At 43.3% G+C, this 18,265-nt stretch overlaps 1 protein-coding gene across 8 annotated transcripts in view; it reads right to left on the reverse strand.

Annotated features, from left to right (window-relative positions):
• Positions 1–18,265, reverse strand: part of OSBPL3 (oxysterol binding protein like 3) — a 911,347-nt gene that overhangs the window by 247,171 nt on the left and 645,911 nt on the right. For all 8 annotated transcript variants that reach the window (XM_069211408.1, XM_069211401.1, XM_069211406.1 and 5 more), the window contains one exon: positions 14,770–15,020. In XM_069211408.1, coding sequence (XP_069067509.1) covers positions 14,770–15,020 — 251 coding nt within the window. The remainder of the gene's footprint in view (positions 1–14,769; positions 15,021–18,265) is intronic.

Genomic DNA, 18,265 nt, shown 5'->3' on the forward strand with positions numbered 1-18,265 from the left:
GTGTGATAGGACCAGGGTTCTTGGCCCCGGCCCCATCTGGACATGGATGGGAACAGACTGGTTTGCCTTTGGCATGCAAGTGATGCATCCATGCACCACCGTCGATTAAATACAGTGCCCGGAAAACAACTAGAGTGCCAAACAAAGATACCGCTGACACCATTGTGACTGTCGACCTAACCTCGTTCTAAACTGGTGCCATTAACGGAGGAAAAAATAAAAGTGCAAAGAGCATATCAAATTGAAATTTAAAATTAATTGTCCCCCTTTAAAATATCCCCCTCACTGAGTGCACCCAGATCAAAACATTTCTAAAAATAAAACTGTTAAAAAAAAAAAATGGGTTGAATTGCAAATCAAGAAAAGAATAGACTCAATTTCAATTCTGCATGACTGCTGTGTTTTTTAGGCCCATCTGGAGGTGCCTTCGGTGCTTTTTGCGGTTTCACCACAGACTGCTCCAAGTGTCACAAAGAGCACTGTGTACAATACTCTACAGTGCAAACTCTTACTCATGATTGGATGAATTTCTTGTCAGTATCAGTCCCCTGGTTCTTAGAAGGGGATTTCCTCCCTTTATGCGTTTTTCTCTTCCCCGGAATACAGCTCTTTTCAACCTTGCTTTTTCCACTACAGACATCATGGAACTAATTTTTTTATATTTTTTTTATAGTCATTACTTGTTTAATACTGTATACGTTAATCCATCAGACATGCCACCTCTCCCTTTCTGCCCTCCCCATTGCCCCGCAATGGTGCACTAGGTGCCACAATGTGGACTTAGTGACGTCCTGGATATCCCTGAATGCGCATTGGCTGCATGCAGGTGCCAGATGGCAGCCTTAGAGATGTCCTACATGTTCCCTCCCTCAGGACTTTCATCTGTGGCATTCGGCTGCCAAATGGCAGAGTTGGTGATTCCCTGGCTTTGCCAAAGTAGAAGGTTTTCAAAATCCGCTTGCAGTGAAAACACTGGGCCTGGTTCATAAACGTCATTTTGTAGTACGTAAAGTAGTACTGCAGTAGGAGTTCTTACTTACTACAAAATGCACTTTACAAAAGGTAAATTTATACATTTGTGTACGTTTGTGTTTGTTTTGGAATCACAAACTCGGATTTAATATAACTTTACGATCGCGGAAACTTCACAGTTAGGGCAGAGCGCTCTGCACATAAAAACAGAAGACATGCCTATGTTTTTTATGTCCGGAGCTCTCCAACCTGACTGCCAAGCCTCTGCAGTATTAAACTTACTATTAAATCAGAGTTTGTGAATTCCTAAACAAATGTAAACTTACACAAAAGTGTAAGTTTACGTTTGTAAACTAGGCCCCTACAAGTGTAAGTTTCCACCCTCACCTCTCCTATCTTTTCAATGGGGAGATCCTCACACTTGTAAGTTTACTACTCAGTAAGTGTGGGGGGGCTCGTGGGAGTGGCTAAAAAAAGAGGACTACTACTAAGCAGAAGGGGTTTAGGGACGGACAGGCACATACCCACAAAAGAGTAAGCCCACTTCTATTCACAAACTGCACTTGTAAAGTTACTAAAGGCAAGAAGAGACCAAAACAGTTTTAAACGTACTCCAGGCCAGAACTTGATTAAGCCCAGCACCACACATTGCCATCCAATGGTATTGCAACACTGCTACAAAGGGAAAAAAAATGGAGACGGGGACTTAAAATAGAACCTCACAGGGAAATTGTGCAAAATACATTTTTTGACTTTTTAAACGTATACATTAATGTTAAAATACTAGAATGTAAATACATTTTATACACAACTTTTAGTACTTTATAATTATTACATATATGAATATACATATTTTTAGGTTGTATTTTTTATAAATGTGTAAAAAAACTTTAAATTTATTTAAATTAATAGAATATTTAATACAATTTCATATATATATATATATATATATATATATATATATATATATATATATATATATATATATATATATATATATATATATATATATATATATATATATATATATATATATATGGTCGCCAGTAGGTAGCTATAGTTAGGACCATGTTTCCATTGAAAAAGCTTTTTTGATTTGCTCATATCTTACGTGCAGTTTGATGAATCTTCACAAAATTTTCGAAAAAAAAAGTGTGCGGTGATTCTAGTTGTGCACAGAAAGTTTGGGTGTGATCCATGAAGAGGAGGCCGAGAAAAAGGGGGGGGTTGAAAAACGTGTATGTTTCCCATGTTAATTCCCGTTGGAGCTGTGAACACGACTACAGCCTGAACCGCTGGACGGAATTACACCAAATTTGGCAGAAATTTAGCTTTTGGTCTGCAGTTTACGATTTTTGTTATTTGGTGTAAATCAGTTTGGAAGTTTAAGAGAAATCAAAGGAAATGCACATTTGTATATCTTGGGGCACAGATCCTCCCCGACGATTTTGCAAATAAAAGCTTGTGCAGACATCCCAAATGACCTTTACCACGGGTAACCGGAGTAAAGTGACCACCACCTTTTTTTTCTCCAAAAACCAAAATAAAGAATAACAATATATCACAGTCTGCTAGCATGTGGTTAATAATAAATAAAAAATAGAAATGCATTATGTTTCGCCAAAGTGGGCTTTTACCCCACATGTACTTATGATTGTAGCAGTAGCTTATAGTGATCATAATATCCCCCAAGTGGTCATACACAAATTATGCAAACTTCTTGGTTATTCCTGCTTGTTCACATTATCGTGTACTGAGCTGAACAAAGAAAAGAAAAAAGGTATTTAGAATATAGAAGAGCTTTGAATAAGTTATATCATGATTGTGAAATTAAGACTAATTTGGATATAGAAAGGACAGAAAATTACACAGATTATGCAAAATAAGTTTATTTATTATGTATAAATGGATTGGGTTTAGATTTGTATTATTGAGGACTCTGATATTATGTCTGGATTAAGTAAATCGTTGTATATATGCAGTAGATGTACTATTACATGCTCGGTCTGTTTTACCAAGATTATTCCATGATGGCGCCCATGTTACTGATACTGGATGAGTCTTTTCACTATTTTTATTATATCTTTATGCGTGGTGGTCACTTGACTCCCGTTACCCGTGATAAAGGTCCGTTGGGACAGAAACACTTTGAGAGTGGTCTCATTAAAATCATCTTTGCACTCTCAGGAGATTTCTGTGATTCTTTTCCAGGAGGGAAAGGGTGTTTGTGATATTCAAGGTAGCCGGAACCCTGCTCGAATCACTACCGGTTCAGCCCCAGCAGATACCAGCACTTTGTGTTTTGGTGTGTGTGTGTGTATATATATATATATATATATATATATATATATATATATATATATATATATATATATATATATTTACACACACACACACACACACACACATACACACACACACACAGAGACAACCTACTGGTGTCACAAGTAGGTAGTTATAGTTAGGACGATTGAAAGTGTTTTTTGACTTGCCTATAACTTTGGCGCTGGTTGATGAATCTTTACAAAATGTTCCACAAAACTTCAATGCTCACTTCAGCTGCTGTCTTGAAAGTTTCCGGGTGATCTGTCAAGCAAGGGCTGTAAAAAAAGGGGGAGGGTCCTAAAGACGCATTTTCCCCATGTTAATTTTCATAGGGATTTTGAACATGACTACAGCCCAAACCGCTGGACAGATTTAGACCACATTTGGCAGAAAGCTAGCTCTTCGTCCAGAAAGCACCCTTTTTGTGATTTGGTGTAAATCCTTTAAGTAGTTTTCTAGTTAATAAATGAAAACCATTTTTGCATCCATAGGGACGTGGATCCGCTTCGGATCCTGTGCAGATTCAGAGGAAAAGCAAGTCCCTGATTGGCTGGCCAGAACCAGACAGCAAAGTTGCAGGTGCCATTTTGTTTCTTGCAGTGCCTGGGGGTGGGAAAAAAAAGCGTAAAAACATATAAGGGGGTCAGGATACAGGTATCTTGACCCCATAGGATACATGTAGTGGTGTGGCAAAAAACTACCCATTTCGTTTTTTGCCTGATCCACAGATCCTTAAATCATCCAAGGATCCTCCTCGAATCAAGGGAAAAAGAAAGACCCTGATTGGCTGGATGCAACTTGACAGAAATATTAATGTGTGAGTTACAAAAGTCATAGAAATCCACTGAAAATAAGCAAAGGTTACAAGGACTTAGAGATAGGTTGATGTTTTACCCATAAAAAACCATAGTATTGCAGCATTTATACTTATCTGAAGAAACTATAACTTGTGCCAAAAAGTAACTTGGGCAACAAGTTACAGTTTCTTAACATAAGTGTTGGAAAGTGGATTATTGGTAAGGGCAGGTAAGCAATAGGCCACTAACCCCAACCAGGTTCAGTTAGGTCTCAATAGATTAACCTCAGCTCAACCCTTGGTAGCTTGGCAATGAGCAAACAGGTCTTAAGTTAGGCGACAAAGGAGGTCATTAGGAGTTTGACGGTACCAAACCGCCATGTCAACGGTGGTCGTATCGCCAATGGGCCGGCGGAGAAGACCACCAAATTATGACCTTGGAGGTCTTGCCAGCAGAAGGCAGCCAAACTACTGCCAGTGCAGTCATGCCGCCACAGACGGCGGTAGCCACCTTCAGGCCGGGGGACACCATGTTCCACCATTACGAGGCTGCACACCTCCAAGATTTCCGCTTCTGTCGCACCACTATGAAAATCCTGGCGGAAACCAACTCTATAAAAAGAAAAAGTCACCTTCTGGAACACATACCAGTCTGGAGCAGCCATGGAACCCGAACTGGAAGTCCTCCTACTGCTTCTGCTTGCACAATGACTCTGGAATCAGAGACGGCAATGAAGACAACAACCGTGAGTACACTTACCTACCTGACACTGTAGGAAAAACGCAAAGTACACACACAACATACACATTCAGGGCGGATGGTGACACACACATGTAGTCACACACCCATATGCACATACACACACACACATATACACCCATACAACACACACCCATACTACACACACCACGGCCAACATACTTGTGCAGTACACACAGCAACTTGCAGATACACAGCACCAGCAGTCAAATACAAGAATATACAACAGCACCAATTCACACAAGCGATTTCAGTACACACCTCCACATGACACCACATACGTACCACAACACGTAACACCTGACAACCAAGATACATAATCACACAGACAAACAACGAAACATATGACATACCACAACACACAACACATCTGACAAACATCACCACACACACAACCACACAAGGTCACACAACACCACCATTACACATCCCAACACAAACAATACACAATTAATCCACATACATGCATTTACCAAACACAAACATATCCTATACACAGCCATCACAGTGGAACAAAAGCCAGGGCCCCACACACACACACACACACACACACCAGACTCTACAGCTAGCACAACCCACACACATGTGGAAAATAAGGCAAGGCAAATATTCTACCATCGATTCCAACAACAGGTTGAGCCAGATGTATTAAAATCGTTGAGTAGGCAATAAAATAAATAACTATATACAATATTCAGCCCATTGGCCAGTCCAATGTCCAAAGTGTCAACAAATGGTACCTCTGTGTGCCCCCATTTGACTCCTGACTGCCAAATGACCTCCACAGGGTGGGGCATCAAGGGGGCATGCAAGCACCTCAGGGGTTGGGATGTTTGGGCTTGGGAGGAGGGTTCTTTGGGCTTGGGAAGGGGGTCTTTGGGCTTGGGAGAAGTTGACTTCTTGGTGGGGGAGGGGCATGGGTACTAGCAAGGGGTGCAAGGGAGGACTTAGAGGTGGAAGGGCTTGACTTGGGAGGGGCACAGACCATTTGGGGGTATCACGGGGTGGGAGAGGAGTAGGAAACAGGGAAAACTTCAAGAGGAAATGCTTTTTAGACACATGGGGCAGTCATGGCAAAACGGTTTGGGAGTGTAGTTAGAGGGAGTGGTTGCAGGAGGTGTTGGTGGGGATGTCTTGGGTGTAAGTGTGTGTGATGAATGCTTGTGGGTGGTGGGTGTCTGTTGGGTGGGTGACTGGGCATTTATGTGTCTTGGGAGGGGGAGGAGGTGCTGGGAGATGCAATGCTGGATGGGTGACTGTCTGTTGGGGTGGTGTCTGAAGATATAGCAGATGTGCTGCATGTGGGTGTGTCAGAATGGTTGTGGTGGCTGCGGATTTGAGAGTGGAGTGGATGTATGCAGGTCTGCTTTTGTGCTGACTGTGGGTAAGATAGGCGTGGTGGCTGGATCTGTCAATGTTGGTGTGGTGGCTGCAGGTATGTCTGGTATAGTGTCTGGTGTAGTGTCTGTGAAGGAGGGTGTTGTGGGGGAGTCAGTGGAGGTAGTGGATGCTGGTGTGTCTACAGGTGGGTGTGTGTGCATACCGGTGGTGGGTCTTGTGGTGTTTGTGTTTGACAGTGGTACTTTTGGCTGTTGAGGTGGATGCATGCTTGTGTGTGTGAGTGCTTTGGCTGAGTTTGGGAAGAGGGGTTTGGGCAGAGGTAGGTGGAGGGTGGAGGGCAGACAGGCTGACTGGATGCCATCAGTGTGCAGGCCAGAGCCTGAAAGGATCTCTGAAGGCCAGCCAGTGCACTGTGAATGCCCTCCAGGAACACACTGCTCTGCTGTACTTGATCTGCCAGTCCCTGGATGGCATTCACAATGGTTGACTGACCCATAGATATGGACCTCAAAAGGTCAATAGCCTCCTCACTGAGGGCAGCAGGGCTGACTGGGGCAGGGGCAGAGATGCCTGCAGCGAAGGAGATGCCCGCCCTCCTTGGTGAGTGGGCACGGGCAACTGGGTAGGGAGCTACAGGGAAGGTGGTGGTAGTAGTAAGGGGGATAGTGGACAATAATGGTGCTGGGGTGGTCCTAGAAGGATCCACCACCGGAGGGTGTGTCCACTGGAAGAGAATTTGGAAGATGACATGGATAATCCAGTCTCCCCTATGGCACTCCCCTCGCACTCCGTGCCACTGGGTCCCTCGCTGGGAGCAGCACTCCGGGTCCCGTGGCCTGCAGCATCCCCACTTGCCTGTGCCCCTTCTCCTTCACCTGCCGATGCACACAAATATAGAGAGAAGGTGGGCGAGAGAAGGTTAACACATACCCCACATACACACATGTAAACATGCACATCTGTGACAATACATATCCTGCCTAGGCTATCTCAGGTGCCAATACACATGTCCTACATCATGTCACATGTCACCACTACCCACCCCTGTGTGCCAACCCTCACACCTACATCAACATGCAAGTAAGTCTTTATGATTGGAGTCACCCACATGATCAACACCATTGCCATGTGTGCATGCACATCATGCCCTGGATGAAGTACAAATGTCTCCCTGAATTTACATAACTCTATCCTCCTATTGGAAGTGCAGCTGACTGAACCAAACACATCAGACCTGTACAGTTACAACAGCTGATCAGTCCATGTCCTTTGTGAGATATCCAGGACAGTGAATACTACTACACTCACACACCACAAAGCATCTGCCTGTCACATTACATGGCTGACATAACACTGTGTACAATAATGGTAATTTGTTACTAATAACTGATTAAGCCTCAACAAGTTAGACAGCCATACAGGTGACATCTGATGTGAACAATACAAGTAATGGGTACAGGCATGCGATTAGTCTAACCCAATCACAGAGGAAGATCTACAGACACCAAACACATATATATATCACAACTAATCATACATCTAAGTGAATCTACAATGGCCCATATTGCACATATTACACATCTGTACCCAATCACTGAGTGCAGTGTCACAACTGATGAACATCCGGAACATACACAACATCCTGGCCCACAAACAAAACCACCACACATGCATTTTCACCAGTAGGACTTCACAACATCTTAACTCCACCCTCAATCACACCATTGCAGATTTAATAATACCTGTCCCTCAGTCCTGGCAACACACATCTCCGACGGTCAATACATGTATGGAATATGCATACAAGGCCCAACACCACCACATTGGCACCGACAACACATCACACTACTACATAGGGCTGCCTCAGCAGAGGAACTACAACATTTATTTTACATCAACATTTCATTAGTCATCCAATACCCAATCCTGCCCTAATCACCCACTTAAGCTAGGCCAAGAGTAGCTGACAAGTTCACACTTCATTACATGTGCTCCCAAGTAACAATCGGGACATGATGTAGGCACCCAATAAGCCATGTAGCACTGTAATTGCTAGGGCATTGGCATACATGGCATTAACATTACACATTGTGAATGACTAGGTCTGTCTAGGCACTTACCACCTCTAGTACCATCCCATTGTGTTCAAGCTTTCATCCCCACTAGCACTTAGAAATGCATGATGTTTGTAATTAGACCATTTCAAAGCTACTTTTCCAATAAGCCTACTTGACCAACCTTCACATATCTGTCAGATAGCAGATTACCAATATATGGGGATACAACTGTCAAGCCATTAGTCCAGTTCTACACAAGCCATATCTGTGGTGGAAATGTAATGGCTGACTCACAGAGTCAACACCATTACCAGTACCTCGTTTCTATTGTCCCAATGATAAAGGAGAGTCACCCAGTTGCATATACAGGTATGCCATACATATGGGAGTGGACTGACACCTAAGAGCCACAAATGCCCAAATACAGAGGGACAGAGCAGGTCATACTCAATGGATAAGGTGGTACACAAGCTCACATCCATATTAAAGACAGCAAACCATCAAGACACATCTACCACTAATGCTCAGGCTGGGTGGTTACTACCCATTTCCTCCCAAGTCTACATACATGTTGCATTGACTACATTTTCACATAAGATACAGTGAGGCAGCTAATCCCATACAACCCGAGCTAAGTCCCAGGATACAGTCAGTACTCACCCCCTTGTGGCTGCTGTCCTGCCCTCAAATGCCTATCCACCTCAGGGTAGGCCACTGTCAAAATGTGGGCCATTAGTGGGGTTTGGGTCTGACGCGCACCCCTCTCTCGTTGGAAGGACATATCCGGCTTGACACATATACAGTAGCTGTGTTCCATTGGTGTTTATTGTGCATATATTGAAGTTGTAACAAACATATATGGTGCAAACATTGTCCAAGAGGTGATGAGGGGGCATGGTAGATGGAATCATCAGAGTAGGTGGTACAGCTGTTGGTTGCCCAGGTCCAGTGTCCAATTGCCTATGGAGAGATGGAGTTATGTCATTGTACAGTCAACAGAGTGTCTCAGTGGCACACAAGGGAGACAAATTAGGTGGGGGTCACTTCCTGGCAGTGGGTGTCGTCTTGGCATCTGCTCCAGCTGGATTTCTGGATGGATGTCCATGTTTGCGGAGGTGTTCTTCAGCTAAAGAGGGAGGGGTGTCTGATGGCTGTAGTTCCCCTGGCAGGGCCTCCATTCCGCTGGCTACCGCTAACGTGGATGGGTCTAATGTTCTGTTGCTAGTGGAAGGGACCTACTGGTGGGTGGAGAAAGCATGCAGGGTGGTGTTGATATCCCTCAGCACCCTTGCAATGGAGCCCATGGTGGCATTGTGGGCCTGCCACTGCTGCATGATCTCCTGGTGGTACTCCCTCTTCAGCCTTTGGTATTCCCCCAACATGGTTATGATCTGGCCTGTCCTTGGATTGTTGCTATGCTCCCAGGACTTGGGAGATGGTAGGCTGTCCCCATCCTCTGTACCACAGCTTCCCTCCAACGCCCCATGCCCCCATGTGCCTGTGTCCCTGGCACGGTGTGCCTGCTCCCAGTGTTCGCAGGACCTTTATTGTCTGGGGTCTGAGGGATGGACTCCGGTCCCTGTACTGTGGGGCACACAATAGTTTCATCTGTACTTGGGACACAGGTTTAGGGACGAAGGAAAGGCTGTGATGTTGAGGCCACAGGGTTTGGGGGGGATTGCTGTGGGCAGGGTGAGGTAGACCCAGATGGTCCAGGTAGGTTATCAGTGTCCAGACATCCAGACGTGTTATCCTCACTGGGGCCTTCATCCTGTGGTGGGCTGGAAGTCTCTAGTATCCTCTCCATGATTGCACTGGCAGGGGTACCTGTGGGTGGAGTGGGAGAGGGAGTTACATGTTGAACATGGGTCTGGTTAACTCTTTTGGTTACATTGGCTTGACAAGACACCCAGCAATGACAATGACAGACCACTACCTAGCACCAATGGTATGCTGTGCAGCATCTGTGACATGTATACCATACTCTATTTAGGTTGGGGTCATTCAAGTTTAGTACATATGGCTGTGTGGATGGGTACTGGTACAGACTGACAGTTCACATGACTGTTCTGCACTGTTAGCTAGTGACATTCAGGCTTTTTAGTTGCGATTGGTAGTAGGCTGGACATAGCAGCATGGTGTCCCAGTGGGTGGAGGGTATGGGAGTATGAAAGGTAAATCTGCTTTCTGTGCACGCTGCACATGGTGTCTGCCATCTAACATACCATACCATCATGGGTGAATTTCTGGGGTTGTAGCTCCTGATAAGTGGCCAATAGGATTAGTCACAGTGCTGCAGCTGAGTTTAGCATTGTTTGGCACTGTGCTGTACTGTTGCATTGCTGTCAATGCCATGTTGTGGCCCTCAGTTGTAACATCAAGTTGGTATAGATAGTCCAATAAGCATACATGATGTGGTGTGATGTGCACATTCCAGGTATTCAAGTAGATGGGCTTGTGCATTGTGGGAGTTGTAGTGTTAATATTGGCTCATGCTAGGGGTGCCTTTGCCAATGGCTGTGTGGGCAGTGGGGCTGGGTGGAGGTATGGCATGCAGGAAAGGGGAATTAGCTGGATAGATGGGATGTGTAGTGAGACATGCAGTACATTGGTGAGTATTTGGGTGGTGAGGAAGCATGCAGTACACAACAATTGTGTGACATGGAGGTTGTGTGCACTTACCAGAGTCCAGTCCACCAGGTATTCCAGTCATGCCATCGGGATACAGGATGTTCAAAACCTTCTTTTCCCAAGAAGTGAACTGTGGGGTAGGAGATGGGGCCTATCGCCAGTCTTGTGCACGGCAAACCTGGTGTTGTGATGCCATGGACCGGACCTTCGCCCGTAAGTCGTTCCACCTCTTCCTAATGTCCTCCCTTGTGCATGGATCGTTGCCTACTGAGTTGATCCTGTCGACTATTCTCTGCCATAGCTCCATTTTCCTGGCAATGGAGGTTTTTTGGACCAGTGCGCCAAACAGTTGTGGCTCTACCCTGACCCATTCTTCCACCATGACCCTGAACTCATCGTCTGTGAACCGTGGGTGCTTTTGTGGAGACATGGTAGTGGTTGTGTTGTGGGTCGGAGGGGGTTGTTGTGTGTCTAAGTGTGCAGTGTAAGGTGATTGCTGGGGTTTCGGTGGTGCGTAGTGGGTGATGGACGCTTATGTTGTGTGTGTGTGTGGTCATTATGTGTGTTTTGTGTTCGTAGTGCAGGTGTGTGTGCTGGGTGGGATGTGTATCTGTGCCTAAGGTGTAACCGTGCTATATGAGTATTTGCCTGCTCTTTGTGTATGTGTAAATCGCATTTGTAGCAAAGGATTGTGGGTTGTGTTGAGGTGTCTTATATAGTGTTGTGAGTAGGTGTGTCTATTGTGTTTATGTGTGTCAGGTGTGGATATTCAAACTATCCTATGTGATAATGTGTTCTGACTGTGGTAGATTCTGAGCGCAGCGGTTCACATTGCCAATGATTTTCCACCGTGGAAGAACTGCTGTGCTGATTTGTGGCTCATTATCTGGCGGGTGGCAAAGAGTTGGTGTGGGAGTGCTGGTGGTGGACTTGCCTCTTTCCTGCCATTCTGTCTCCAGGTAGTGTCAGTTTTGTGGCTGTTTTTTGGCAGTCTTCACAGTGTGAGTCATGATGCAGCTGTTGGATTACTGCCAACATAGTGGTCATTTGGCGGCCGACACTGTGGTGGTCTTCTGAAAAGACCATCAAAGTCGTAATGAGGCCCAAAGTGTGTAAAGCATTCAAATAACACAGAACAGTAATAAAATAAAACACAGGAAAAAGTTTAAAAATCCAAAACCAATTCATAAAAATAGGAAATATTTTTCTCTTTAATTTGACCCCGAAACAAATAAAGTCGGATAAGGAGAACATAGAAACTAAAAGCTCCACTCGGGATGTCTGGTGACACCTCGACAGGGGCAAAGTCAAAGTTTGAGGCCGACTGTGAGAGCCCTGCTCTGCTACAGCAAGCGGGAGGCCTTGGTCAAAAGTTTACCTCGGACGTAGTTTTTTTCTAGAACATTTTTCTCACCAGGACAAAGTCACCAATCCAATCTGATCTCCCTGGAGCCCTCTTCAGATACACATTGCAGGAGACCTCGGTGAAGAACTATACCTTTGGACTTAGAGGATTTCTCAGGACAGAAACCTTTGTCCAGGTTGAAATTGAATTTGGATCAGACGTCCCAGGAGCCTTCCTTGGATTCGCTGCGCGGGAAGTCCCGTTCAACTTTTTAGGTTTTTACTTTGTTACTTTTTTGGAACTTTTTTCTGGATGACCCTTCTCATCAAGCTGTTTTGAGTCGACATCGTCAAATTGCCTCTCCAGGAGCCCTGGTGAAATCCTAAAAGTCTGGGGTTCTGGAGCTTTTCAGCGGAACGAACCTGCAAGTCAGACTGGGTCTCGGTTGAGGTAGGCTGGCTTGACTCACGACGTCGGGTCGGTCCCTTTATGGAGCATTTTCCAAAAGTTCTCCAAACTTCTGGATCTTTTTCCAGAAGGTCTGTGAAGGTTCTTTAGGAGTTCACAGCTCACCCCAAGGTTCTAGAAGCTCTGAGTTGCTCCTTGGAGGTTAGGACTCCAACTCCCAGAATGCACGTGGCTCAAACTCCAAAATGACCACTGGACAGTAGTCTACTGGTCAATTTCTTCAGGATTTGATGCATTGGACTCTGGTTAGCCATTTGTCACCTGTAGAAAACAGGGAGCCCTTTCCTGAACCAGTTGAAGCCAGGCAAAGCCCTTTTTGCGGTGAAGCCCAAGTGTGCCGCTGGTGCAGTCCTTCAGACTGCAGTGTCCAGGTGCAGGTCAGGGGTCCAGCAGGGCAGCCTTCCTCTTGTCTTGTTCCTGGTAGGGATCGGAGGTGCGGGTGCAGCTCTGCCATATTTATTCTTGCTCCTGGAGTGAAAAGCAGGGGGGGAAGGCAACTGTCCAATCACAGGCAGGCCATCATCCTCTTGGATGACCACTTCTTGGAAAGTGTGTCAAAAATCAATCCCATGGAGCAACATTCTTTAAAAATCCAAAATGGCAGAAACTACATTTTGGAGGTTAGGACTGGTTGAGTCCACCCACTGGTGTGGCTGAAAATCCTTAACACTTGGTTGACTGGGCTTGCAGGAAATGAGGGAGGGCCTTACCTGCTCCAATTGTCCTTCCCTCCTTTGAAGACCTGTTTGGCTGCTCTACCCCATTCTGTTTTCACCATCTGCGGAGGCAGATCTCCTTCCCCAGGCACAGTCTTTGTCTTCAGCTCAGGCCATTTCTCTGATTGGCCACCCCAGGCTGCCAGAGGCTGACCAATCAGAGAAGGGCACTACAGAGCTGAATTTGGCAACTTTTAGGTAGAGTTCTAAAACTCTTTCCCTAAACTAGTTATATTAAATTCAACAATAGCAAGTTGCTGGATTTATAATAACAATAAGTTAGGGGTGAATATGTAAACATAAGATAGCTTCAGACTTTGGAAGTACTTTTAATTTGAAAGTCGAATTTGCATGTAACTTTAGTTTAAGAGCAGTCAGCAAGGCAGGCCTGCCTTAAAATGATACTGACACCTCAGAGGAGCACTACCTATGCTGGGGTCCCTAAACCTACATGCCCTACCATATAATAGGGATTTATAGGTAGGTTGATACTGCCGATTATAATTAGCATATCCACTTTACACAGAGCACTGGCCCTGGGACTGGTTAGCAGTACCCAGGGCACAGTCAAGAGTCAGTAACCACCATTATCTGTCCCAGAGGTTTGTGGGTGACCATGGCAAAAAGGAGGACTTTCCTACAGTAAGTATAACTATAACTATAACGTCTGAATTATGGTTTTGCATGAGCAAAATGTCAACTTAAGTATAAAGTTCCTGTAACCCTGTTTTTTTAAAAAATATACATAAAAAAGAAACAAATTAGTGGTTTGTTGGTGGCAAAAAAGGGTTTTACCTCAGACCCTGTATATAGGTTTCAATTAGGTGGCCAACACTAGAAGAAAAATATGGCTATTTTCCCTGATCTTTTTAAAGCACACTTATAGAGCTCCATCAATGAAACAGAAAATTGAGGAGATGCACTAGGTTTCTAGTTTACTTCTGCTGTTGGTCTACTCAAAACCGATGAGATGAGGCACCAATGAATTAAAAAAAATTGCCAGAGATTAAAAAGCATTTTAGAAAGGATCCAAAGAAATTTGTATACGTTTTTTCAAAAATGATTATTAACAAGACTAAAATGAACCTCCTTAAAACAGTATTTAATAAAGTATTTTGGACTATAGTGTTTTTTTAAAAAGTTTTCTCTTAGTTTATGGGTGGAATTTTAGTGTCTAGGACAACTCACTCAGTTTTAAAATGTTGCCTTCTCTAGCAACATTCTGGATTTTTTAAATCAATGAACATGAATGAACATCAAACAAGTTTCACATCCGAAGAAAAGTTAGAACAGATAAGTGACAATACATACTTTGAGCCTACATTTCCATGTATAAATAAACACAAATATATAATTACCATCCTTTCAAAGGGATCCATGGTCTCTGCTGCTTTATCCAGCAGCTCACTGTACTCTAGCTCCTCACAGAGTCGCTGCAATGTGTTCAGTGGCTCATTTAATTGAACTGGCATGGACACCTTGGAGAGATCTTTTCCTATGTTGTTCCTCATTATGTTCCACAAGCTGATGTTACTGGTGTTGGGGCATGGAGCTGGCAGCGTTGTCCTTCGTTTTGCATGAAACTGCAAATTATTTCCAGTTTCATAATCTAAAAGTTGCAGTTGGAAGGAGAGAGGGAACAGAGATAAATGACAATGTATCCTTGCAACTTAACGTCTTGCTTCAAATGCAATCACTGTGTGTTAAGAGTTTTAACAGAATAAATAATGAAAATAACTTTTCATGTCATAAATAGAAGATTGTGCACTTAAAGTGACTCTGGTAACCAATTGAATACAATATGCAGAGAAAATAAGTTGTTTATACAGGACCAAAGTCACAAACAAGAAGTGTGAGATTCAGTCTAGAAAGGAGTTGTAAAGATCAGGTATTACCACCATCTTCAATCACTTTTGGAATATTTTAGATCAATACTTCATCCCTCTTTTTGTGTTTCTTGGCCTCCACCTCCCACTCTTTGCAATAAACCAGCCCAAAATCTGCCCAAGTGTGGTCCCTAAGTTGGTGGTCCTGTGTCATTGGCTGTCTTACATCAGAGGCATATGCTCCGCTATTATTTTTTTTCTACAAACTCTCTTGAGGCCTACAAGTGTATCAAGTGATTGCTCTTTAGTGGAATACTCTGGTTTTGGTACCGTTCAGCATAGCGCTTAGTCCAAAGATGGCGCCAAACTAGCAATCTCCAAATATTAAATAGTGCTGTCAGGTTATTAGGCAACTCCTCATCTTAAAGTGCCCAGCTAAGTGGCCCAGATTCTAGCACTAAATGCTGGGGTGGCAGTTCAGGAGGGAGCAGTGAGCTAGGAAATACACTGCCAAGAAAAAACAATGGCTTATTCTGAGTGAGGAAAACAGTCCCTCTTAACTGTATCTTTGGAAGAGCTGCAGGGCATCATTGTTCATAATATATCTGCTGACATACAGACAAGATGGCACATAACAAAACTACATTGCCCCAGTGACCTGGATGAGAGATGGCAGTTGGACCTCTGCACAAAGGTGTGTATGTGCAAGGTCCTCAGCTGCTGTCCGACGTCAGAGTAGTTAAAGTAACAGATGAGGGCTTCTTCACCTGCTATTACTGTAACAGATGCATTGTTATTCTTTCTGCATTATGCTTTTCACCTGCATAAGGTTAAAGACAAATGCAGAGGTAGGCTCACTTGCTGTAATAAAAGTAAACGCAGAATTTGTCTTCAGTGATACCTTATCCAAGATGGTATTTGCTGTGGACAAGGATGATACAAAGTGAAAGTGAAACTACAACTCAATACTGCAATACTTGGAAATCTCTTCTCACGAGATTTCGTGGTAGCGGCCGTTTTGAATCTTCAGTATAAAAAAGGAGAAAGCAAAGTGAATCAAGTCAGTTCCTTAACTTGCCGCTGGAGTCTTGGATACCTTGGAGTTTTTGGAGTTACTTTGTTCTTCATGCTGTCTTGGATGTTTGCTTCTCTTTCCACTGTTACTATTGGTCTTGGGAGTCTGGTAGGAGGGTGAACTTACCCCCATGAATATTTTTTACTGAATTTTAATAATGTCTTGCAAAGATTTGCTTGTGACTATTCACCCTATAAGAAGTCAAAGATGAACTTTACTGGGCTATGAGTGATGTTAACTCACCTACCTCCAATGATGCTGTGATCTAATGTTTTTTCTAGAGAGTGTTAGTAGTGGGAGTTCTTTAATACACATTTTTATTATTCTGTCTATAAGGATGTCAGCATAAAAGGGAATCACTTCATGTTGTACGACATTTGAGAGTAGCTGAGAAAGAGGTGTTTGTAACCAGGTATTAGTTTGCTTTAAAATGAATTGCTTTTAGAATTTAGCTTATGGTAGTTATAAAAAACTGAAGAAAAAAAACTGATAAGCTACATTTTCTTGCGTAGATCAAAATACTGAAGTTGTGCTAACCAAATTCAATCTGTTGTGAAGAACATATCGCACCAACTATCTTTTCTCTCATATCCCATTCCTCTTTCCCACTGGCGGTATTTGTGATTCACACTCAATACATGTGGGCCAGGAGTGCTTTTTGGGGGAACTGGGGCATTCATGCTACTTCAACAGACGAAATACTTAAGTCCTCAGAGTTCATGACAGATTAGGAAGCCCACAAATATAAAATTCTGCCTGAGTACCATGAATCCAGTCACGTTCTCTGGATGAAATAGGAAAGGCATTAGTAGCCTTACAAAGAGATATGGAAGACGCCAGGAATGAAAACCAATGGTTGTGTCAACAAATGTGAACCTCAGACCGAGTAGATAGTTAATTTCTCCACTGCTCCTTACTCAGCTCTGATTCTTGAGAATATCAAGTTCAGGTTACAGTCAACAGAGAAATACCACCGATAGTAATGCTTATGCAGGCACCTCCGGCGGTCCAAGAAAGGTATGGAGGAAACCCAAAGAAGATGGGGATATTTATATAACAATGTTATCTGCATTTGTTATGTAAACCCAGTGTTTTTCCAACCCTTGAATCAAAGACTGCTCTTATGCTAACCTACTTGACAGAGGAAGACAGATGAAGCAATATCTTTGTCTACAGTTCTGGTGGTCAAAAACAGTCCACTATCACACGATGTAGAAAAATTCAAGAAAGAACTAAATAGAATTTATGATTGATGCACTTTAAATCACAGTGTTCATAATGAGTTGTAAGTCTTAAAAGCAGGGGAGAGAGAACTAATACAATATATTATACAACTTCTAAGATTGGTATTAGAGCCTAACTGTCCCAAAGAAAAAAGAGGCACTATTTTCTATATTGGCTTAAATGAGGAATTCAAAGATTTACTTCCCAAAGTTCCAGATAGATCAATGATATTGAAGAGTTAATTGATTTAAACATATCACAAGATCATAGGAGGTCTGAATGAAGAGTTGAGAAAATAACGGAATACATAGTAAGGTGGCCTGATAGAAATCTCAAGAGAGCAAATTATCTCTCCATCCTCTTAACCTATGCAGGTTAGTGCTGTTCATCAACCTCTTAGTAAAATAAAAGGAAATGAGCAGGTCAAGAAACTAATGTCTATATTAGGACTATGATGAACATGTTGTTAAATAAAATTAACTGCATGATGCAATGCCCACATCCCTGTTCACCAAGTGTGGGATGTAGTTTAGTAGAAAGACCACTACCAAGGAAATAAGATCCATCTTCTATTTGAAATAAAATTCTGAATCATCTCTGGTATACAGAGAATGTTTATCAAGGCAAGGTGACTGCTTTGTCACAAAACGATGTCCTTCATTAGGAGGGGTCAGAGTGCCTATCAATAATATTGCTGAAAATGATCTAATCCCTGATCATTCTCCTGAT

This window comes from Pleurodeles waltl, chromosome 10 (assembly GCF_031143425.1).
Source record: "Pleurodeles waltl isolate 20211129_DDA chromosome 10, aPleWal1.hap1.20221129, whole genome shotgun sequence".
Lineage (NCBI taxonomy): Eukaryota > Metazoa > Chordata > Amphibia > Caudata > Salamandridae > Pleurodeles > Pleurodeles waltl.